General features: G+C 44.1%; 1 protein-coding gene and 3 long non-coding RNA genes across 26 annotated transcripts in view; 1 reads left to right on the top strand and 3 right to left on the bottom strand.

The window, feature by feature from the left end:
• The window catches only part of LOC106783182 (uncharacterized), a 14725-nt gene extending 13072 nt beyond the window's left edge, over positions 1–1653 (bottom strand). For 2 of the 3 annotated variants that reach the window (XR_002808040.2, XR_002808043.2), the window contains exons 1-3: positions 1517–1653; positions 1094–1268; positions 278–390 (exon numbers count right to left, since the gene is read on the bottom strand). This is a non-coding gene — a long non-coding RNA (uncharacterized lncRNA). The remainder of the gene's footprint in view (positions 1–277; positions 391–1093; positions 1269–1516) is intronic. The other variant, XR_002808044.2, reaches the window with a different exon arrangement.
• Positions 1–22955, top strand: part of TPM3 (tropomyosin 3) — a 27918-nt gene extending 4963 nt beyond the window's left edge. Inside the window, exons 1-9 of one of the 21 annotated variants that reach the window (XR_011439175.1) lie at positions 1963–2253; positions 7880–8013; positions 9513–9630; positions 9750–9820; positions 10468–11170; positions 11854–11916; positions 12100–12169; positions 13207–13285; positions 14044–14367. Coding sequence is in view for 19 of the 21 variants with exons in the window: in XM_070268183.1 (XP_070124284.1) it covers positions 2122–2253; positions 7880–8013; positions 9513–9630; positions 9750–9820; positions 10468–10543; positions 11854–11916; positions 12100–12169; positions 13207–13285; positions 21594–21597 (747 nt within the window). In the remaining 2 variants the exon portion in view is untranslated. Of the gene's footprint in view, positions 1–1962; positions 2254–7879; positions 8014–9512; positions 9631–9749; positions 9821–10467; positions 11171–11853; positions 11917–12099; positions 12170–13206; positions 13290–14043; positions 14368–20237 lie in introns of those variants that run through there. The other 20 variants (XM_070268183.1, XM_070268182.1, XM_005610086.4 and 17 more) reach the window with 20 other exon arrangements.
• Positions 16720–23909, bottom strand: part of LOC138924273 (uncharacterized) — a 79928-nt gene continuing 72738 nt past the window's right edge. Inside the window, exon 3 of the long non-coding RNA XR_011439177.1 lies at positions 16720–17326. This is a non-coding gene — a long non-coding RNA (uncharacterized lncRNA). The remainder of the gene's footprint in view (positions 17327–23909) is intronic.
• Positions 22635–23903, bottom strand: LOC111773517 (uncharacterized). The gene is made up of 2 exons (XR_002808046.2): positions 23811–23903; positions 22635–23167 (listed from the first exon to the last, which is right to left on the bottom strand). It is a non-coding gene; the product is annotated as an uncharacterized lncRNA (long non-coding RNA).

Here is a 23909-nt window from a genome sequence, read left to right on the forward strand (position 1 = left end):
AAAGGCCTTTTTTTAAATAATTGTGGCAGAATATACACAACATAAAATTTGCCGTTTTAACCATTTTTACATGTATACTTCAGTGGCAGTAAGAACATTCACATTTTTGTGCAACTATAATTAAGGTCCTTTCAATCTGAGATGAAATCAGAAGCTGTTCAGGGTAAAACAAAAGGAAAGAGGAGGGTAATGGGTAGGACATAGAGTCATAACACCCTTTTTTAAGGACAGGAGGTGGAAGGGATGGGGGAGGAGGGACAGGGATGGAGATATACACCTGTTGATATGTTGTTGTATTGTTGGTCACCAGGAAAACAATAGCACTGGGCCCCTCGCTGCCCATCCGTCATGCTTTTTTAAAGGCTATCAGGAGTCAATCCACCTGTTTCCCTGGATCAAGAGAAGATTATCTGTTCAAATCTACCAGCCTCAGGAATGCAGTGGTGTTCTCAACACCCCTTTGGTGTGTCTAAGATGAGGCCAGTCTGCATCTTCACTAGGGCAAGTGGGTGCAATAGTGCCCCCTGCCGATCAACACCCAGATGACAGTCTCATTTCTGCTTCCATAGTCCCTCTGATCAGGCTTCCCCAAAGACAGTTTGAAAAATTCTTAAGCCATTAGGGTAAAGTTTACTGAGGCTTTGAACCCTGCTTTTCCTTCCTGATTCTTGGGGGGAAAAAATCAAAGTGTGCAGGTTACTCTACCAAGCACATTACTTATTGTCTGAATTGTGTCCTCTGAATAGTCCTCAGTGCTTAGTATTTCTAAAAGGAGATAAGAAGACACAGCCTCCAGAGGAAGTGTCCTCAGAACCAGGCATTCAGGGCAGCATCTGTCTTGCCTACCAATCTTCCAGGGTTTAGGATTCTTAATTCTAAATTCTGTCCCACACCCTAATTCTCTAGGGGGGAAGAGAGTTGCACCAGTGGAGAGATTTATTACTATTACTTACTGGGAAGGTGGGAGGAATACAAAGACATAAAAGGGAAGATAATAAAATTCTCGAGTCTCTTTACTACTGTGCTTCCAAAACTCCTGCATGGCAATGCCTGTAGGGACAGTTTCTAACTCATAAATAGCTCCTGGGGGTACCTGGACACAGAAGTGGCAGTGAAATTGGTGAAAGTTATAACATAGAATGGAGGCTCCGTTCCACAGTATAGTTTTCCAGGCACTCATCTTGCTGTTGCTTCAAGCATCTGGTAACAGCAGTCCGTAATAGAAGATTCCTTCCTGATAAAATGGGGCCATAAGATATCTTCCTCACCTACAAAAGGAATTATAAGCGATGATTAATTACCTAGTCCTGAATCATTCAAGGTTTGGAGGGGTTGGTAGGTTGGTTAATCACTACTGCATACTGACTCTCAGAAGTAACAGGAAAAGACCAGTATTCTAAGTAGAACACTTAAGTTCATAACTGATGCCAAATAGAATGAGAACTTTGCCAACCTGCCCATCTCTTCACCCCCATAATCCCCTTTATTGACTTTCAGGAGATGGGAGAGAACCTACCTGAGCAGACTGTGAGAGGAGGCCGCAGAGTGGGGTTCTCTTGAAGATGAGGCCCAGAACGTCTAGGCTTTTCTTACTACCTGGTTTTGGAGACTGTGCGGGGTGGGTGGAAGCAGAGGCTTGTAGGATGTTTATCTTGTGGAGAGGACACCGGGTACCCTATCGGGTAGGTGGTGGCGAGTCAGCATTGGGAGGGTGAGGGGTCAACTGCGGGAGTGTAAGGGCAGCACACTACTTGTAGGCCAACCATTGTGGCAGCCTGCCTGGCCCGAGAGCCTAGACTAGACGCGCCTTCTGGTTACCATGGTAGCACTGCCTCTTCCCAACCCCGCCCCCCTTTACTGGCCCAAGGGAAGGCCGGGAGCGGTCGCCTAGGGCGACGGGGAGGCCCCGCCCCTCGCTCCCCGCCGCGGGTCTCCCTCCAGTGGACTGCCTTCCCGCCTGCCTGGCGGTGGGAGGGCGCGGCTGCCGTGGCGTCACATCCGGGCGGGTGGGTGAGTTCCGGTATTTCAGGGCGGAGCAGGCGGAAGTAGGGGTGAGAGGCGGCTGCAACGCCGAGCGGAGGAGGCAGGAACCCGAGCGTGAGCAACAGCAGGGTGGGCACCATGGCCGGGACCACCACCATCGAGGCGGTGAAGCGCAAGATCCAGGTTCTGCAGCAGCAGGCCGATGATGCAGAGGAGAGGGCCGAGCGCCTCCAGCGGGAAGTGGAGGGAGAAAGGCGGGCCCGGGAACAGGTACGAGAGGGCGAGGCGCGTGAGGGAGGGGCAGGCGCTGGAATAGCTGGGACCCCGGAGTGGGCCCCTTTTTTTGCGGTGGAGCACAGCCCTCAGGGGGCCGGCAGAGTCAGAGATGAAGTTGAAGTCTGGAGGATGGGTGGGGCTTAGCTTCGTTTGGACATCAAGCGGGCTAGTGGGGAATGGGTGCTTGGCCGAGCAGGCTTGACCTTTGAAGGAATTGAGCCTCCCGGGATCTGGGGAGTGGTTTTCCTCCTCCTCTTTTCTCCCAGCCCATTCATTCAGTCCCTCGAGCCGGGCGCGGCCGGGGGAGGGGCTCAGCGTCCTCTCCCTCCCCCACTTCCCCATGAACTGTGTGTTGGGGGGAACTTTGCTCTCGTTTGAGGTTTCCGGCCCAAGGGGTAAGAGTAGGTGGGTGCATCTCTGGTCTGGGAGGGGCAGGGTCGAACTTAGTGTGAAAAGGTGGGGGTTGGGGGGTGGGAACCACCGGAAAGCCCCCGGCCTGGCCTGCTGGCAGCTTTTCCGCTCCCTCCTCCTGCTCAGGAAATGAGGCAGCAGTCGACTGAGAGGAAGCGCGGTGCCCTCCCTTGAGGGGGTTGAGGCCACAGCACCGCCTCCCGTCCTCCGGCTGGGGCCCTTTCCTATTACGGGGAGCCTTTGCAACTGCAAAACCCACTCTCCATCCACGTGAAGCTGCGGGGAGGAGATGATACTTGTCACTCCTTATGTTAGTGCAAATATAGGAGGCAACAAAACTTGTCTGGCTCTACCCGTGATGACCTGGAAAGCAGAAACTTTCTGCCAGATTCAGGCCTTTACTGCTGAAGTGTGATCACTGCAAGCTGAACCAGTTAAGAACACTACTTCCAAGCCGAGCTGATAAGCGAGTGTATCTGGCAGAGAATCGGCTAGAGTGCCAATTTCTGTCAAGGTTTCTGGTTGACCAGACAGTATAGTTGATAGAGACAGAATAATGAGTTCCGAGGGGACTCTGGTGATGTTACTCTGCTACTTTCCTAATTTTCATCCACCATTTTTTTTTTAAGTTCAATAAATGTTTGTTCAACTGAAAGTTGGAGCATCAAATGTTGATGGAATGAATGGTGATTCTTGAAACTGCTTTCTGTTTAGAAGGTCTAGAGTGTAGTGTAGTGGGTGGAGCTGATTTAAGTTGAGGCTTTGGTTTTGGAGGCTCTTCACGCTGGAGAGGAAAGTAACTGTTGCTAAAATTTGAAAACCTAATGAAAGAACTCTTGTGGATTATTGGTATTCTGTGTTGTTCTTTCCCTTGGTAAGGTTTTTTGGTTTTTGTTTTTTTCCTTTTTGGCTGCTCCTCTGGGGAGTGGCTGAGAATTATGTTTTTTGGGGAAAGGGGTGTGGCGGCTGCCCCTTAAAGGTTGTTAGAATACTCATTTCTTTTTACAGCTAGGCATGGAAATGCTGGAAGCTTGTCCTCCTCAGTCACCTTTTTCTGTCTGGATTTTTCCTCTGTTCATTTTGCTAGTAACTTCTAATTATCAATTCATGTGAGATGGACTGGCTGGGTGACTCTTTATGACTAGTGACACTTTCTCATCTCCTTTGTCCTGGAGACCAGATCCCCTTAAAGGGGAACACAGAAGATGGCTGAAGGAACCAGCCATGTGTTCAGCTGCAGAGTCTTGGGCTCAACATTTAAGTGTGTGTGCATCCTAGGAATAGTTCTAGGGTAGATGATAATCACATTTCCCCCCACACCCACCAGGATTTGGTAATTTTCCTTGCAGGAAAATATGGTTCCCTTTTTTCCCACCCTTGCTGACTCTGGGGTGATGGGCAGCAGAATGAGCAACTTCAGATGTTTCTTGAGCTACTCCCTCCGGGCCTGTAGATTTGCTTACTGAGCTGAGGTCTAGTGAGGAAGACCTCAGATGGGGAAGTAGGGTGATAGTTAAATATTGATGAAACCAGTATCTTGTACTCCCCAGCTTGAGGGAGCCTAATCTTTTGACTTTCTGTTCTAGTGAGCTTTGAACCCCTCCTGAGGAGGAGACACCTGGGGGGGAGCGAGGGGGTGCATGGGTTACCTGTCCTCTTAGGGCATTCTGGAATGTGGGTTTTGCAGGCTCCTCCCTCCTCTGAAGGTGGAAGCTCAGTACTCTCTGATGGTATCGCATGCTGTTAGTGGGATTGCCGCTTAATTATTTTTCTGGTTGCTTTGTGTGAACCAGCTTCCTTGTTGTGAAGCTGGATGAGTCCCAAGCTGAGACTGGAGTTGTTCTGGGATCCATCTTTTCTTTTCTGCTTTTAACCTGGAGACTGACCTTTTATAATATAGCACCTTGTCAAATCTACTTCCGATTTTGAATCTCCTTTACACTTCTTGCTAAACTTTAACAGATGGCAACATGATATTTAAATGCAGTCTTTTTCCTTATCTATTTTTTGTGGTGGTAAAAATATACAGAACATAAAGTTTTACCATTTCGACCATTTTTAAGTGTATAGTTCACTTTATCTATTTTTAATACCTCTCTCCTAACTCCCCTTGGTATTTCTCTCTTTTTTTTTTCTGATCTAAAAAATTTAGGAATACTATTGAGAGAATGAGTGAACTTTAAACAGAAGTTTCGATTCTGGCCTTACTGCCAAATTCCTGTTTTCTTGAGGGGCTTAAGATGTCTGACTATTGTGTGGCTCTCTCCTGTTTGTGGGGTCTGGAGGACCAAGCAACACATTTTATCACCTTTCTTTGGTTTAGATTTGCTTTCCTGCTGATTACCTTCTCTTCCCCTCACACTAGAGCACACAGTCTTAGGGGAGAGGCAAATAGCCCTTTGCGCTGAGTGCCTGCCTTAGGCTCCACCTTTGTTTACTCTGGGGCAGATAGCTCTACTCCCTTCCTACCAACTTGCCTCCCCTTTGGTGAAATTTAAAGTCCCCAAGGACACAGTATCTCCCTGGGTAGATACATTTGTGAACACAGGGAACTGGAGCGGTCCTTTACTCGCAGGGCTCAGGCCTAACTTTTACAGTACTGCTTTCCTTTGACTTTCATCTGTGGCTTTTTCTAAAAAGAGAAACCCCAGAGTGGCAGAATGCCAGATATAGGCTAATCCCCTTCTGTCATTTGCCCTGATCCTCCCCCCGCCCCCCCCCACCACCAGTGCCCTGTTAGTTTCTTGCCCTGGGGGATGTGGTGAGCATGGGAGATCTCTTTGGTGTGGAGAACGGTAGCATTTAAACCAAACGCATGTCGTCAGCCATCTAATGTGACTGAATCGCTGCTGTGTTGTTTGTCGTATGGTCACCCCCACCCCCACCCCCTTGGGATCTTTGCTTCCCAGGCAGTGGAGAATCCTTATTACCTGAAGGAAGAACCTCAGAGCGTATCCTCCAAGCTGGGCAGAGGTGGGTGGGCTGAAAGATCAAAACTACATCTGGGCCTCCTGAACCTAGGATGATTAGAATAGCATAAAGCTAAATGTTTCCCATTCTGGTTTACAAGTCAAACTCAATCCCTTGGTTCCTCTTGATTGACCTGAAAGGGATAATTGTGCATAGGTTCTGGCTTGAAGGAAAAGTCAAGTGTCTTCTGTTATTCTTTTAAACATAGTAACAGATCTTGATTCTGGAAGCTTCTGTTTCATTATAAAGAGAACCGATCCTCTGCGGGAGGAGAAAAAAGAGAACAGTGACTGACCTTCCCTCCTCCCCCACCACAGGGTCTCTGAAGCTTTTGCAGGAATCCCATGGTGTATTCTGCCTTTGACACAGGCTCCGTCGATGTGCGCATGCTCTTGGTCACCAAAATGTGTTTTCTCCACCTCCCTTTTCAGCCTTGCGAAGAATTCTATTGTAAATGCTGATTTGTGGGAGAAACTGCCTGAGCCAGCTTGTTGTCATGGAAACTGTACACCCCCACCCCCATAGCCTGTTATCTTCTACTCCATTTGGGTAGCTACTGGTGAGATGGATGGGGACTTAGATTTCATGAGCTTCCTCCAAATCTGGTTCCATTCTTCGTTTTTTTTAGTTCTAGGCATCTGAAGGGGGAGGTGGGTGGGGTAAATCATTGTACAGACAGTGTTTCATAGTTCTTGCCTGATAGCCTAACTTGTTCTCGTAATCTTGACCTGTCGGCCTTTTTGAGCTTGTGAGGTGAAATGTGTGTTGTCCTAGGGGACATCTGTTTTCCTGGAAGAGACAGGACTGGAGAATACTTGTCTTTGTGGTATTTTGAATAGTACAGTTAGAGACACAGAAGATTTCTTAGTAATTTTAACTTATGTAGACTTCTCAATTTTCTTTTCTTGTAGGTCAGTGGTTATATAGCCCCAGCGCCCTAGTCCCTTGAACCTCCCATGTTTGTATTTGGAAATTTTTGTGCCAAATAACCTGATTCTTAACAGGAGTCTTTGGGGCTATAACCCTCCCCATAGGGGCTGGTGGCCCAGATAATTTCTATAGCTCCCCCCACCCCTGACTGCCAGGAGGAAATCAGGGTAATAGAATTCAGGCACGATCTGGGCTGTAGAAGAGAGATCATGTTTACCATTCACTTGGATAAGCATCTGAACTGGGTAGCTTAAATTCTTGTATGGTTGTGGGCACTCAGCCTACTTGCCACCGGTAAAGGTGTGGGGAGGGGAAAAGCAGTCATAGGAAGGAGGCTTTTCCATCAGTAAAATTCATCCACACACGGGCTGCCTCCTTTTCTTGTTTCTCATTCCATTGCCAATGAGGAGACATGAGATTACTTGGACTCTAGCCTGTGCTTTATTGTGGAGTGGAGGCCAGGGAGAGGACTGTCAATAAGCTGTACTGGAGGGAGAGGCTAAGAGATGACTAGAGGAATAGAAAGGAGTCACAGTTCAGAAATTTGGAGGTGGGATGGTGGGCATAGAGGAAACCACCTATTCTGCCCCGTTTTTTGTTTTTCGTTGGTTTTTTTTTTTTTTTTTTTTTTGTAGTGTCATCAAAGCAGATAACTTTAGCCAGAAGTTCCTTGTTGTCAACTTTAAAAAGATGGGGGTTGGGGAGCAAGTTTCGGGCTTGGACAGTAGGTATCCCAATGTTCCATCCTTTTGCTTTCTGATCTGGAAGGTTATTCTGGAAAACATTCTCTTGGCTAGTCATCTTCCTGGTATATTAGGGTAAGGTGATAAGAGGGTTAACAACTTGAGTTAAGCAACAAATTAATAGATAATCCAGGATTCCCTCTTTAGGAAACCTTGTGTATTTATTTTTCCACTTTATGAGACACTTATAAGAAAGTTGCTGAAGAGTGAGGCACACCTCTAAGCCAGAGCCCAGGCAAGGAACCCTTCACTGGCTACCTTCCGGACACCAGTATGTTCAGGAATTTGAACTGAGTCCAGAAAGGGGGTGGTACTAACTGACACTGGGCTGGGCAAGGAACTGAGTTTTAAAACACTCTTCCTGTGAAACATGGGAGTTTCTTGATGGGAAAGGGAGGAAATATATATATATTCATATCTGCTAGATCTTACATGCATCTGAGCTAAGACAGGTTCTAGCAAGACTCTGGCTTCCTCGTGGTAGTCAACCCCAATCTTACTGTCATAGTTCTGCTTCTTTTCACCATACCCCTGCTTCCTTTTCCCATTCTTTCATTCAAACACAGGCTGAGGCTGAGGTGGCCTCCTTGAACCGTCGGATCCAGCTGGTTGAAGAGGAGCTGGACCGCGCTCAGGAGCGCCTGGCCACTGCCCTGCAAAAGCTGGAGGAAGCTGAGAAAGCTGCTGATGAGAGTGAGAGGTGTGTAGAGGGGCCTGATAAGGTGTGGACTTCAAAAGTTCATAATGGCTGTGATGAAGATTTCCTCATAGACCTATTTTTAAAAACAGTAACCTATCTTACAGGATCCTATTCCTTCTGTTCTGCATATTCTCTCCGCTTGAAGACAGAGTAGGGATTACTTAGACCCTGTCACCCTTTTGTAATGGGCGCTACTCTATAAATTGACCTAATGATCCTTAAATGGGGTCGCCACGACAGCCTCCACTTAGTGAATCATGAACTCATTTGTGAGATTCGTCCTCCGGAAGCAGTGGTTCTCCAAGTGAAATCCCAGACCAGCAGCACCTGGGAACTCGATAGAAATTCAGATTCTCAGCTCCTACCCTTGATGTATGAATCAGAGACTGTAGCGGTGGAGCCCAGCAATCAGTGTTTTTGTGTTTTTTTTTTTTTTAAGATTTTATTTTTTTTCCTTTTTCTCCCCAAAGCCCCCCCGGTACATAGTTGTGTATTCTTCATTGTGGGTTCTTCTAGTTGTGGCATGTGGGACGCTGCCTCAGCGTGGTCTGATGAGCAGTGCCATGTCTGCGCCCAGGATTCGAACTAACGAAACACTGGGCTGCCTGCAGCGGAGCGTGCGAACTTAACCACTCGGCCACGGGGCCAGCCCCCAGCAATCAGTGTTTTAATAAGCTCTCTCAACCCTAGCTGCACTATTAGAATCATGGGAGTGAGAGGTGGGGATCATTGACAAGTTTAAAAATAGCAGAATGCTGAATCCCACCCCAGATCAGTTAGAATCCATTACGAGAGGGCATTGATGTTTTTGAAGTTCCTCTGATAATTTTAATGTGTGCCCAGGGTTGAGAGCCGCACTTCTTGAATCAAATCACAACCCATCTTTGTTGAAAATAGCCAATTGGCTCCTTGCCACGTGTAAGTTAAGCTAGAACAAAGGTGTGCGATGGCTTGCGTGGGATCAAACTAAGGCTTTTCAGAATCAGAAATGCCCTATTGGGAGTACATTAACACAGTGCAGCTGTGAAAATGAATATGACAGCTGTGTGTATGCTGTTACAGAGTAGTGTCCAAATTATAGAAAGTGAGGAAAACAAATTGCAGAATGGTGCAGTAGGTGATTCCTTTGGAGTGTGGGCAAGTGGGGATGAGTTTTTTTTGTTTTGTTTTGTTTTTTTACAGTTTTTCTATATAAAACACATTTCTGGAAGGATTGTGAAGTAAGAGTTTGCCTCTGATGGGCAGGACAAGAAGTGGGGAGACTCTTTTTGGTTTATGCTCTTAGACTCTACACTTGAATATTTCTCGATAAGTGTGTGTTATTGTAAGAAAAGGTTTTAAACAGCAATTAAACTAAGGTGGAGGGAATGCTATGGGAATTCTTTTTAAGTGGTAAGCAGGGAGGAATGGGCTTTAAACTGCTTAGTTCTGGGTCCCTTGGAGTGGAGCTGATGACAGATTCCTGAGAGTGCTACATTTGTCCTTACTGTTTCTGGCAGAGGTATGAAGGTTATTGAAAACCGAGCCTTAAAAGATGAAGAAAAGATGGAACTCCAGGAAATCCAACTCAAAGAAGCTAAGCACATCGCAGAAGAGGCAGATAGGAAATATGAAGAGGTAAGGCACCTTTCATTTGTCCCTCTCTCCTCAGTGACCCCAGGTCTCTGAAAAGAGTTGTGAGCAGGAAATGGCTCCATCTTTGCTGCACTGAGCTGTACCTGGGTCTTCTCCCGTAGGTGGCTCGTAAGTTGGTGATTATTGAAGGGGACTTGGAGCGCACAGAGGAACGAGCTGAGCTGGCAGAGTCGTGAGTATCTTGCTCCCCAAATCTTGCTGTACCATTCTGTCCCTTCCCCTTTGGCTTGGGCACTAATGTGAATAGACTAGCATTCCTTGAACCTTGTTAAACAGGGCCTAGAGAGTGGGCGTCATCTATAGTGCTTTTTTAGGCCCTAAGAATGGCTTGGGGCTTTTCTTACTCTCTTGATTAGTGACAGGTGAACAATGCGGCTTCCTTATTTTTTGTAGGGAGAGTTTGCCAGTTGAGGAAAAATAAAAACTAACAGATGTTGCACTGTTAACTGGAAGGCCCTACTGGTCTCCTTCCACCCAGGGTCTGTTTCTCCTTGGGGCATTGAAGTAGCTGTACTGACTTAAGATCTGTCTCTGTTTTTACCACTTTGTCAATCTGGGAACTTTAGGGCAAGGGCAGACACAAACTGCTCCCGTGTTGGCACCTTCTGGGCCTTGTATAACAAAGTCAGTGCTGTCGCATATATATTTGTGCTTCTCTCTCCCAGACATGACATATCATGATCATGGTGGTGTTCTCTTCTCATTTTTTGAATTTTTTTTTTTTTTTCATTTTGCTGCTTGTTTTCTTGCTGTGTTCCTTTTTGACTTTCTCCCTCCCCACAACCTGGCTTGTGCGATCCCCGTGACTATCACTAACAGCCGTTGCCGAGAGATGGATGAGCAGATCAGACTGATGGACCAGAACCTGAAGTGTCTGAGTGCTGCTGAAGAAAAGGTACTAACCATTAAACCCACAGAGACGTTACATGGATGGTGTGGTTTTGTTTGGTTTTGTTTTTGTTTTGCAGCTGCCTCCCCTCCACTGGTTGATTTGTTCAGTGCTTTCTCATCTCTTCATGGAGTGCTCCATTCTCTTCCACCTACTTGGCATCTTTCATCTCTTCTTTCCTAGTTGCTTCACTGCCTCTCCACAGGGTCTCTCCTTCCCTTGGGTGATTTGGGAGTCAATTTGGGTTGGGCATCCGTTCCTACCTCCACCCCAGGTAGCAGTTATCGCTTATTCCTGGTAGTGATTTCTTTCAAGTGTTTTCTTTATTAGTATCCAAACATGCTGAGTCCCAGCCCAGGAGGGTCCAGCTCCTGACATGTTCTGTGGTAGAGGGAGGAGGGTTGATGCTTGCTCAGATTATCTGGGAACTTCTCTTTTCCCCAGTATGCCTTCCAACTCTCTACATATAGGTTCAATTCATGTCTGTGTATCTCTCTCCCTTTTTTTTTGTTCTCTTCTTCCCCTTTCCTCTCCTGCGGTATTTAAAATATTCACAGTAAGTGTTCTGAGCTGGAGGAGGAGCTGAAGAATGTCACCAACAACCTCAAGTCTCTTGAGGCTCAGGCGGAGAAGGTAGGGGCTGGTTTGTGAAAGTGACAGGCTTTGGGGCCTGGCCCCAGCCCTGCCCTTGGTGAAAGACTGGAGAAACCCATTCCTTATATAATCCAGTGAGAAGTATCCTCTTCCTACCCACCTACCCTCTATCCCGATTCTGGGTTTAATGCTAATTCCTGTGCACTTTGATTGCTTCGGTCAAAATAATTTCATGGTCTCAGAGGCTTGGGCTCATGTTCTTCTCAGGCTGATACTGCTGTGCTGAATGGTAGTAATCATGGGTCCTAATAGGTTTTCTATCATCAGATCTGAGACCTAATGAGCAAGCAAGACAAATGACTTGTCTTTACTGTCATGTAGGACTGTTTTAGCCTTGTGGCCTTGGGGTGTCGCTATACCTACTCATTAATCAGGAGGAAGGAAAAATAGCTCCCTGGGTTGATCTAAACAAGATCAAAGCTTAGGTCTACTTGAGAAATAAAGGTCCTGGAGGATTCTAATCTGAGGGTGTCGTGGCTCTAAGGACATTGATTTGTGAATTTTAAGGACCTGTTGGTCAGAAATGGGCCTTGCTCTTTCTCATGGACCATTCAGTACATTAAATCCAAGAGAATATTCGATGTAAGATTAAATGTGTGTGGGGGGGTATTGTCTGTGTGAGTAATTTCTACTCTGAAATTTTTATTCTACTTCTCTTACAGTACTCTCAAAAAGAAGACAAATATGAGGAAGAGATCAAGATTCTTACTGATAAACTCAAGGAGGTAAGCTGAAGAGATTATCGGGAAAGACCGAAAACATTTAGAGGTATATAAGGCATTAATGTAGACTTAGACTAGCTGGCTTTGGTTCTGAAAGTTATAGGAGTAGAAGGTGGAAGAAATAGAGATCTTTCTCTTATTTGTCTTGTTCATCTCTGATTGTGACTGGTTTCATATTTCCCCCAGGCAGAGACCCGTGCTGAGTTTGCTGAGAGATCGGTAGCCAAGCTGGAAAAGACAATTGATGATTTGGAAGGTATGGAGCCTGGGAGAGGGATTAAATAAAGAATAGAGGGGAAGACCTTGCCCACTGATGGTTAACATCGTTCTCTGCACACCCAGGAGAGTTGGTAGTGACTTGGCATGTATCCTGTGCCCTGTCCTGTGCCACAGCTCGGTGAAGTGGGTCAAACCCTAGAATTTGATTTTTACATTTAATCTTTTCCTTTAATAAGACTTTACCTAATATTCTGGAATTTACATTCTTCCCATGGAGGAGACTGGTAGTGGCTGCATTTACCTCCAATTTAGTAGTCTTAAATCTTTGTTCTCTGGATTAAAATGGTAGCCATAGTTTTAGAAGGCAACAAGAATGTGTGTCACACCTTGGCTACTTTTGGCAATCCTATTCACCACTCAAGTTGTGGGGGACCTCTCCAAGAGACACTGCTGTGGAATAACCACACCTCAGAGCTGACCAGTGCCAGGAGCCTTCTAAATACTTCCTGTCCCCACAATTTGGCAACTCCCTTCACCCGAACAAGGGAAAATGTACTTTGCTCTGAGAACTCTGACATATGATCTTTTGATATGTTCTGGGTGGCAAGATAGTCTTACTTTGGGAGAGTTTGGAGAGGCAACCTGTAGAACAAAGGGGCCACGAATACTGGTCACGCTTGGTAGGTAGAGAAGTGTCTGAACATGAATGTGTACTTTCTCCATTTTCTATTTTTGTTAAATTAAACATTACCACTGCCAGGAATTGGGTTAACTGAGTGAGAGTGGTGGTGTCCTCTTGAGTGCCTTTGGTAATAGGAATTTCTACTGATGACTGTGCCCAGGTTCTCAACCCTTGCTGCAATTGATTAGAGGTGTCAAGAAGTCCACTTGTCCTGGGGGACAGTGGATCTGAAAATGGCCAGTCATGGCTGCCAGTATAGATGTTCTCCTAACTGTGGTATTAGACCCACAGTCACACTTTCCCTAATTTCTAATGATTCCCTCTCTTCATCTGCTTCTGATACCTTTCACTCTATCCCCTCGTTCCTCATTGTGGTTCCTGTGCCTGTCCAGATGAGCTCTATGCCCAGAAACTGAAGTACAAGGCCATTAGCGAGGAGCTGGACCACGCCCTCAATGACATGACCTCTATGTAACTATCTGACAGCAGAGTGGGGCTGGGACCTTGGCTTGTGGGTGGGTGGGGGTACAGGCTATGCATAGTGTGCTTTGGTGTTGTCCTTTGGAAACTAGAATCTCTACCCTTATCTTTAAAACATTGGTGCTGGTTACTTGTTGGCAAAGCTGGGGAGGCATTTAATCTTAGATCAGTGGTAGAACTCGATCTACATGTAATTTTTATACTTTTTATTCATATAGTCCCTTCATTATGACATCATGATTTTTCTGTTTGTTTCTCAAATTTAGTCTTCTCAGAAGGGACACTGCTGCAGGTAGAATCATGTCATCATATGACTAAGGATATAGGGCCCAGAGAGCCAATGACTTGGGCCCTAACATCACATAACGAAATACAGACCTCCTGGGTGTATTTGCTTTGCGCCCTGATGTTAAAGTTCAGGGGAAACACCCATGATTGGAAATATCAAATTCACCAAAGAGTTGAGCTGAGTCCCAGAGCAAGCCAGGTAGTAAAAAGCACCAGAAAGAGTTGTTGGGGACTTCGTCTGTTTGCTGTGGATCCTTGATCCTTGATGCTAATCTACCTCTTTGTATCTTTCCCACTAACCCTGAAAAGAAGCCAAATGACTCAGGCTGTATGTAGTGTCTGGCTCTCTTTTCCCATTCCTACTGTCTCCTCTTCCTTTTTTTCCTCTTCCTTTCTCCCAAATTGCTGTGTAGATCGGTGCTAATCCTTCTTACCTAGAGTCTCCTTACTTTTTCATACAGATAACTATCACCGTTTCTGCTCTGTTCTGGATCTGCCCCCTCTCCTCGGGGAACCCAACGCCCCACTCTCGCTCTGGATTCCATTTGGGTCGGCCTGGCTGGTCCCCAAGGCATTAGGATGTTGGGGGGGGACACAAAGCAACTTATGTACTCTGTTCCACTCCCAACCCCAAATTAAAATGTTAAGCCACTGGAAGCCTTATGCCACCCTGCATTCGTGTCATTCACAAAGCTGCTGCTGTCCCTAAGAAGGAGCCTTGGGGGTGTGATACGGGGAACAGCTATTGTAAGCTCTCTCTTCTCTGACTAATGTAATCAAAGCCACTTTTGTGTGTGTCTATTTTTTCTTGACATTTGAACTCAACTGATCTGAGTCTATCAAAGTGGTGAACTAGTATAGAGGTTCTTTAGAACAGGAGCTTTAGTCTTACACTCAGGCTAAATGAGATCATCTAGGTCCTTTACTTCCAGGTTCTTAAATCATCCTGCCTAGGATATTTCCATCCTCTCCTCAGTTTCTCCTCGTTTGATATGGTCAGGTTGACAGATCATTGAAATGCCTCCCAATACATATTCTCTACCCTTTTACCGTGGTTCAAATGGTTCATCCTCAGAATACCCAGTGGACCTGAATATATTACCACGAAAATTGACTAATTACATCATCCTAAGTCAGAAAAATACATAATAGATAGAATTTTCAATAGTTGTGTATTTTATTCTTTATTTCTTACGTATTTGAGGCTTACTACCATTTGCTTGCTAGTGTGTCTAGTGGCTAGAAGACAAGTGATAAAAGATAAACTAAAATAATCAATCGTGCATATTTTAAATAAAGTACACAAAGTCTTAATGATTTATTAAAATACATAAATATGGTAAATTTCTTCTAGTAAAATTGTTTCTGGTTTATATTATGGAATTACATATCAACATTTCAGAAATGTCTATTCCAATTTACACAGCAGAGATGGTTCAAACTGGGTAGTATAGCTGTCAATTGTCCTTATCTAAGCACGTAAGTGTTGTTCACTGAGTACTTCAGTTCCTCAGCAAAATATATATTTAAAACTTGCTTTTCTTTTAAACAGATTCAGCCAGGTAGAGAGGTTTTCCCGCTAGGGTCTCATCGAATTCAGGTTTCTTTCTGGCCATACCATTTCTTCCTGCCACACAGCCTTTGAGGTTAAGGTACAAATTCATTTATTTTAGCTGATGCTTACTGGTCTCTTCTAGGCACAGGGTATTAAGGTGAGGACAGAAGTAATCAAGGATGGAGGCACCATCCCTACTCTCAAGTTTCTCAGAATCTAGTAGGAGAGAGAACATATATATATATATAGCTAAAGATAATGTGTGCTAAGTGCCACAAATCATAAATAAGGTGTTGTGGGAGTTCAGAGGGGGAAAGAGAGAGATTCCAGTGGGGATGATTAGGAAAGATTTGTGGAAGGAGGCATGTAATAGGTACTTAATAAACAGGTTAAAACTTGCCTCTTGATTTTTATTGGGTTCCAAAAGATTGGATTTTTGACCAGCAGAGTTTGGTTGAAGGATAGTGGATATTGAGTATTTTGATCAAAAAGAAGCAAAAGAATAATAGAGAGGGATGGGAAAGACACAATAGCTGTAAAGGTACACTTAGAGTAGGGGACAGGTGTGTGCTGAAATCAGGCTGGGGAGTTTTAATTTTGTAGGCGATGGGGATGCCACAGGAGATTTTGGACAAGGATATGTTCTGGTCTGAGTAGCATATAAGATAAGAAGAGTTGATTTGGCAGCGGAGTTAAGACTATATCGTAAAGAGAGCAGATTATCAACGTGATCCATTACAATGATGATTCCCAAATTTCAGTCATTTCACCATTACTTGGTGGCTTTTGCCATATTCACATGTTGCCTACAGTATTATTTAATTCAAATTTACTCTTGTTTTCAAATTTGTTTTATTTTTACTCTACACCATTTTAATTTGAAATCAAAGGTTTGAAGTGTGCTAGTGTTTTTTCCTAATGCACATTAAAATAATATAGTGAATGGATTTTTTTAAAGTTCAGAAATGTTTACTGCCTGAAATCTTCTCACATACCACTAGAAGTGACTCTGTCACACTTTGGAAAATACTGGGTTAGGTTATTGCAGTTTTCCCAGAGATAATAATCTGAACTAGAGTAGTGGTAGTAGAGAGCTGGTGCTGAGATGGGCATTATGCAGGGCCTGGCTGCTAAATGTGAAGGGGAAAAGTTGAGGATGGTTAGTTTTGAGCCTAGGAAAACGGTGGTATTAAAGGTGTAGGGAGATCACGTGGTCTTGGTTTGGGGAGGCAGGGGAAGGTAAAGAAGGATATAAACCTGAAAAACTGGCAGATATCCTGGTGAAAACAAAATCCTGGGGTTTCAGGGGGAGAGGTTGATATAAGAGAGATTTGGGAATCCATAAGAGTGGCAGGCAGTTTAGGCCATGGAAGTAAATTAGAACCCTAAAAGACAATCACAAATGTAAACAGAAGAATTAAGCAACGAAGAAAATCTGCGTAGAGGAGGAAGCCCAATGGAACTGGTTGGAGAGAGAGAAGGAGAATGAGTAGCTTTGAGTCTTTAAAAAAGTTCAGGGCTGGATGATTTCCAATGGTTCTCAGCTTCAACAGGTTAAAAAGGAAGATAACTGAAGACAGGACATTGTTACTGATATTTTATTAATTTGAGGGTACATTTTGAGCATTAAGATCAAGGAGAGAAGCCATATTTCAAGGAGCAGAAGAGTGAATTGGTGGAAGAAAACTAAAGGCAAGAAGTATAGCCTAGAGCAATGCTATCCAACAGAACTTTTGGCAGTGGTGTCCAATACAGTAGCCACTAGCCATGTGTGGCTGTTGAGCACTCAAAACGTGGCTAGTGTGACTGGCGAGCTAAAATTCTAATTTTATTTACTTGTAGTTCATCTGAAGTTAACAAGCCACATGTAGCTAGTGGCTACTGCATTGTGTAGTGCAATTCTAGGTATGTTGGTATTTGTGCAGAGCAGCATAGAGATTCTTTTTGTTTGTTTGTTTTTTTAAAGATTTTATTTTTTCCTTTTTCTCCCCAAAGCCCCCTGGTACATAGTTGTATATTCTTCGTTGTGGGTCCTTCTAGTTGTGGCATGTGGGACACTGCCTCAGCGTGGTTTGATGAGCAGTGCCATGTCCGCGCCCAGGATTTGAACCAACGAAACACTGGGCCACCTGCAGCGGAGCGCGCGAACTTAACCACTCGGCCACGGGGCCAGCCCCAGCATGGAGATTCTTAGAAAGGAAAGTAGGAGAGAATGGAGAGACATTAGGAGAAAAGTGAGCTACTTCTGATAGCTCCTGTCTTTCCCCATGGGCATAACTGTCGCGAGCAAGGATAGAGACCAATAAGACAGGGTAAAAGTGAAATCTGAAATACTTGTGTCATGCTAAATTTACACTTTCATTTAATGCTCTGTATCCTTGCAGAAGCCATCCTATGTTACTTGAGCCTGGCCTAGCTATGGGGATGGGGTCAAGCATCATTGGTACTCTTAAGAGCAAAGCACTTGACCATTTAACTTTTTCCTCTTCATTTCTAAGAAAGAACCATAGGCTGATGTGTTAGAGTCTATTCTTCCCTTCCTCGTTACCATTTTAGGGATGAGGAACAAAACGTGGCTGGGCCCCAAGTTGCCGATAGGTGGAACTGGCCTGTATGTTGGCCAGCCTTATCTTAGCCCCGCTCAATCCCTTCCTTTCAGATAGCATTGGTTGAATATTCCCAAGCCTTAACATCAGGGGGAAGTTTAAAAAAAAGCAAAATCTGTTTTTCTACCTCATTCCTTGAACTTTGAGGCTTCAAAGCTGATACAGTTCTCTACTGCAGGCCCCCTCCCCTCGCTTTTCCTATTACAGGATGAAATTGACCTGATTCTGACCACTGAAGCCTAAGGATGTCTAGCATCCATGGGACTGTTCCCTAATTAATTGGGCATGGCTAAGAGGAACATCAGACCAAATGGATTCTCTGACTTGCCTTTTTTGTTTATTTTGCTATTATCAGGGAACCAAGAGCTTTAATGAGCTGGTATCTGATCCTGAATTTTTAGTCACTAGAGATAGCCGAGTTAAAAACCTTACTTACTAAGTTCAAGGTGAGAGAACAACTGCATTTATCTTTCTGTCCTCATGCAGTTCTTAAGGAACTGTGTGTTCTGGGATTTAATCAGGCAATAAAATGCCCCCACTTCTTCTCTGTCTCTATTTCTTCTCTAAATGGAACAAAACCCTCATTGACCAGGCTGTTTTGAGGGATAAGATCCTGATAACACCTGTCTTTCCCAAGACAGGAGTTGGGAGTCACACTAACTTGGATATAGATGCTACCGAAGAGCCAGGCTGCAAATGGAATCTATGTGTAATGTAACACCACTGAAAGTTTAAGAAATGAGAGTTCAACACAAATTTGAATGCCTACTATTTGTCCTGGATGCCCCAGTGAATAAGACAGGTCCAATACCAGGCCTCCTGGAGCTTATAGACTATTATAGTGTTTCTCAACAGTGGCCTTTTGTCACTTAGGCCAGGACAATTCTGGGATGTACAGAACAATCCTACTTATTGCTGTCTCTTGCCCAGTAAATATCTGTAGGGCCCTCTAGTTATTGTGACAGTTAAAATCTGCCCTGACACATGTCCAAATTCCCCTCTGGGGGGAGAGGAGGTGCAGTATTGCTCATATTGAGAACCACTGGTTTAATGGGAAGAGCAATTTTAAAAGTTTGCTCTAATTTTTCCCCTTAATACGACTATTATTTTTGCTCATTCCCTCCTAGGATCTTCCTATACATGTGCCCTTTCTGTTTTGATAGTGTTCATAAAGTGGCAAGTATTACTGGGACCATACTGGTCCCATGTTCTTGGTGGAACTGGCAAAAACCTCAGCCAAGAAGGCAAGGTGCCTGAGCAATGCTCACAGTCAGCCCATAGATAAAACTGGTTTTAAGGCAGCAAAGTATCTTTTTCATGTTGAGGTCCTGAGACCATTTTGAAACAGACTATAAAACATAGGAAGAAACTTATTTGTGAACTTCAGAGGCTGATATAAGAAGTCGACCAGGAAGGTCTGTCCCCAGATTTCCATTACCCCTGTGCTGGTCAAAGGGATTTGGATTCTATATACCTCCTCTTTAAGGTGTGCTCCAAGTAGAAAATCCAGATAAAGCCAAGGGATTTGAGCACTTTACCTATATCAGGGGTGTTTTTAATTATAAGAAAAAGCTTAACAGTCACTTAAATAAATAAGAGATTTTTCTCACAAATAACAAGTCTAGATTTCAGCAACTGTGGCCTGATGTAGTTGGGCTTTCTGTGATTCTCTTAGCCCTTTTATCTTAAAGTTGAAATATGCAACTCTAGTTATCACATTTATGTTCAAGGCAAGAAAAAAAGCTAAAGTTTTCCCAGAAGTCCCCAACAGACTACCTCCTACATCTCATTGGCCAGAACTGGATATCATGATCACCCCTAGCTGCAAGAGAGGCTGGAAAAACAACAGGATAATCTTGATTGGCTCGTACCAATAATTCACCTTCCCTGGGGCTGGACACACTGTTGACAGTAACAGATCTGGGGTTCTTTTAGAAAAGGTGAAGTTGGGTTTTTATTCGATAGGCCACTGTGATGGTTTTTCACCCAACACCTTTAGCAAAAAGCATTAGAAGGTATAGGGATATTTATCCCAAATCTGTTATTCACAATGCTTTATTGAATGCTTTACAGACAAACATTGAACTGTTCACTTTAGTTCCTTTCAAACCCTAGTTATTGTAAATGTGTTTCTTATAAGCCAGCTGTATCCCTTCCTTTGCCCTTGTTCACTTGTCTCAGTTTTTCAACCCAGAGAATAAATACTGTGAAGGAGATATTTTTTGTCCCTCAAAATGTTGTCCTTCCAATTTGTCAGTCTGAATTTTTTATTTTATTTCTCTGTTGGTCTTTCCACCAACTGACTGACTCTTACTACGGCCCTCTGTCTGAATTCTCCTTGCATCCATCCTACCTTAACAGATGCATATTATGTATACCAGCTAGTTGAAAGTCTCAAAATTTACTTCTGGCACTCTACTAACCTTCCCTTTTTCTCTTTCTCTTCCTCTTTTTCCTCTCCTCTTGTTTTCTCTCCTCTCCTTTGCTGCTGCAGAGCGTCTCTACAGCCAACTTGAGCGAAACCGCCTGCTTTCTAATGAGCTGAAGCTAACGCTGCATGATCTGTGTGACTGATGGGCAGGGCTCACTGATGCCCATTAAACCGAGCTTACTGCTCAACACCACTGACCTGGACCCCAGCAAAAAGCTGATGTTTTTAAAAGTTACTGTTTTGCCCTAAGCAAATTGCTTTTTAATAGGGGCAGTTAGAATATTGTTGACTTCCTTACAGCACTGTAAAGTGGGAACAGTTAATACTGCATTTCTGTCCCTTCTCAAGAAATGATGAGGGATTAAGGGAGGGGCCTGAGAGATTATAGTGAGAAAATCTGGGAGAGTTTTCTATTTTCCAGCCTTATTCGCTGCTCTTTCACTTGTGCACTGACTGTAGGATGTGTTCCATTGCGAGGATGCTTTCTAACAATAAAAGGACTGACCTGAGAAGATGTTGTAACTGCTTCATCTGCAGGCCCAGGGATGGGCCCTTCTGACTGGGTGGGAAAAGGGAAGGGAAAGACAAGGGTGTGGGATATAAATAGGTCTGTGTTGCCATCACCTTCTCTGAGTTGAAGATTTGAGTGTTTTCTGCAATTCCCTAGAGCAGTCAGAGTAGTTTGCTTGCTGGCCAGATTAGATTCTCCTTGATATTCAGCTGCTGGCTTTCTTCCTGACGTTTTCCCTCTTACTGCTTTTTCCTGGTTTTATGTTTAATTGTAAGTAACTCTGTAACAGGCTACTATCTGGACAACAGCTCTGCAAAAGTCTCATTGAGAGTTTCACTCAATGAAGTATTCTTGGCTTTGTTTTCTTTAAAGATTCTTTGACTTGTCTGTGGGGTTTCTTTTATTTATCCCACCAATTATTCCTTTCCTCTACTCTTTGGGGAAAGCCTATAGTGCATGAGGGTCCTTCAGTACTCTTTTCAAGTTGAGATTCTGATGTTTTTACTGGTAGAAATCTGCCCATTCTTGTTCTCAGGGGTCAGACCCCAGTGAGTCATTTCAAGTAGGTATTGTCCTGTGGGCAAAGCCTAGAAGAGTAAATGGCTGATGTTGAAGGCCACCTCCTTCAGTGACTGAAAGCTAAAAGCTTTGGTTGGGTGGGGTGGAAGAGGAAATGACTGATAAGGTCTCCAACTCCCTCCCCCAGAAATACAGCAACACCTGCAACTTTAGTAGCCAAGCCAGAGGCCCTGCAAAACCAAGGGGTGCAATAGCTCACTTCTGTGGCTGAGAAGGCAGCTGCTTATTAGTCTACAGCTTCCTTGCAACAGGAACAATTCTCAGACTAAATGGGTAGACCTTGAAATTGACTTCCAGGTTTTGTAACCTCTCTCCTTTACCCCCATTAGATAAACTGAAATGCACCAAAGAGGAGCACCTCTGTACACAAAGGATGCTGGACCAGACTCTGCTTGACCTGAATGAGATGTAGAGCACCCCAGTCCTGCCCTGCCGCTGCGCCTCCCTCTCACCCTGACTCCGCCTCAGGCCAGCCTGCCCGAAGCTGACCTTTAAACTGAGGGCTGATCTTTAACTGGAAGGCTGCTTTCTCCTTTCGCCGCCTCTCCCACCCCCACCCCTGTGTTTTTTTCACCAAACTGTCTCTGCCTCTTCCCAGAGATTCCAGTTGGGCTAGAGGCTGAGCACCTTTGGGAACAACATTTAAGGGAATGTGAGCACAATGCAAAGTGTCTCTCAAAGCATGTTGTGATGTACACATTTTGTAATTACCTTTTTTGTTGTTATTGATGTAGCAACCATTTGTAAAACATTCCAAATAATTCCACAGCTCCGAAGCAGCGGTCTAATCCCTTTCTCCCTTTTGGAAGGTAACTTTTTAGCTTAATGCATATTGCCGTCTCCATAGAGGAAGGAAAGAGGTATGGGCCTGCCTTACTGAGAGCCAGACAGAGCCCAGAAAAAGACTCCACTATGGGAAACCTCATCGCACTGTACAAAGTACCAGCCAAACCAGAAAGGTGATTCCAGGAGGAGTTAGCAAAAAAAAAAAAAAGTGCTGTTCAGGTTTTCAGCTTTAAGGTATCTTTGGGCAATTTTATTTTTATTTTTTTCATCAGAAGTGACCAAACAAATTAAGATGGTGAGACCTCTCTGAGACCAAATCCTTGTCCCATCTCTACTCCCTTCCCAACTGCTCACAGAATTGATCATGTGTCCCTTATGTTGAGGTGACCACTTATTTGCTCCCCTGCATTCTTGAAAGAAAGGAAGGAAAATTATGTTTTTGCCACTGATTTAGCCATATGAAACTCATCTCATCACCCTATTGTGGGTCTGAAGCTGCTGTCTCTAAAAGTGCCATCTCATTGTGCTTCGTATCAGTTAGTGCTGGAGAAATCTTGAATAGCTTATGTACAAAACTTTTTAAATTTTATATTATTTTGAAACATTGCTTCTTTGGGGTTGGGGCACACTGGCTACCCCATTTGGCTGTGAGAGCTCTCTATAGTCTGTGGGCCAGCAGTGTGCTGATCTTTTGAAGTTTTTTTCCCTACCCAATCCTCCCTTTTTGGTGAGGTTTCTGTGAGGTCTATTAGGTGTGCATCCTGCAGCTTATTGGCTTAAAATGTACTCTCCTTTGGTGTGGTCTCTTTGGGGGCCAATTGGGAGAAAGAGAAACCAATAGTGCAACTGTTTTGATACTGAAAATTGACAAGTGTCTTTTTGAAATAAAGAACCAGTCCCTCCAACCCTCAGACCTACTTGACTTTTATTTACTAATCCACATGTATTTTCTCCACAGGAACTATATGAGGTCTGGGTTAAAAATCAGGTCTTTGTGGGTGGTAGCAGTAGGATTTAATGTAGAGCACACACTTTGAAGCAGACCAAAACTAAGTTCCGAATTCAGCTCTGAGGTTCCTAGTTGTATGTCCTGATATAAATCTTTTAGTTACATCATCTGTAAAATAAGGATAATATGTATTATTAGGGTAAACATGAAGATTAGCAATAATATTTATGCGCCGGGCCTTTTATAAGTTAATTTAGCACTGGCATCTTCAGGGTGAGCTATACATTTTCCTGTACAACTGTATTAATTCTTTCTTATAAACCATGGATTTATTAGGTGCTGTGCTCCTTGACTTCAACAATATATGACAGTGACCACATAGTCCTTAAATGTGTGGTTTTAGTAAACTGTCCTGAGACACCTTTGAGCTGATACTCTGTTGGATGTTTGGAGAAAACAAGTTAATTTAACAAGAAGTGTTCTCAGAGCATTTGCTTGGAGACAGGCTGTGTGAGTGGATAGCTTTCAAAGCTGTCTTTCAGAGCCAGTGCCTGGGATTTCCTGCACTCTGGTCTTGAGGCTGGACCTGAATGGACTTGCTAGTGAAAATGACACAGCTCCCTTGACAAAGTCCAGCTGTTTATGCTCAGGGCTGGAAAATTTTTCCCTTTATATGCACGGACCAATGCTAACTGGAAATTATTACCAAAAAAAAAATATTTTTGGCTAGGGGCCAAACACAAGGTAGGCTACAGAAGGAGAAATTAAACTGGAAGAAATTAGTTTTTAGACTTTTCTGTTTGTTCCTTACTATTAAAAAGATCTGCCGTCCAATATTTAAGTTAGTAGCTGGGTTTGCCTGGTTTCCATAACTGGCTTGCTGGAGTGATTCGTTAAAAAATTCCCACAA

The sequence above is a fragment of the Equus caballus genome, chromosome 5 (assembly GCF_041296265.1).
Source record: "Equus caballus isolate H_3958 breed thoroughbred chromosome 5, TB-T2T, whole genome shotgun sequence".
In the NCBI taxonomy this organism is placed as follows: Eukaryota; Metazoa; Chordata; class Mammalia; order Perissodactyla; family Equidae; genus Equus; species Equus caballus.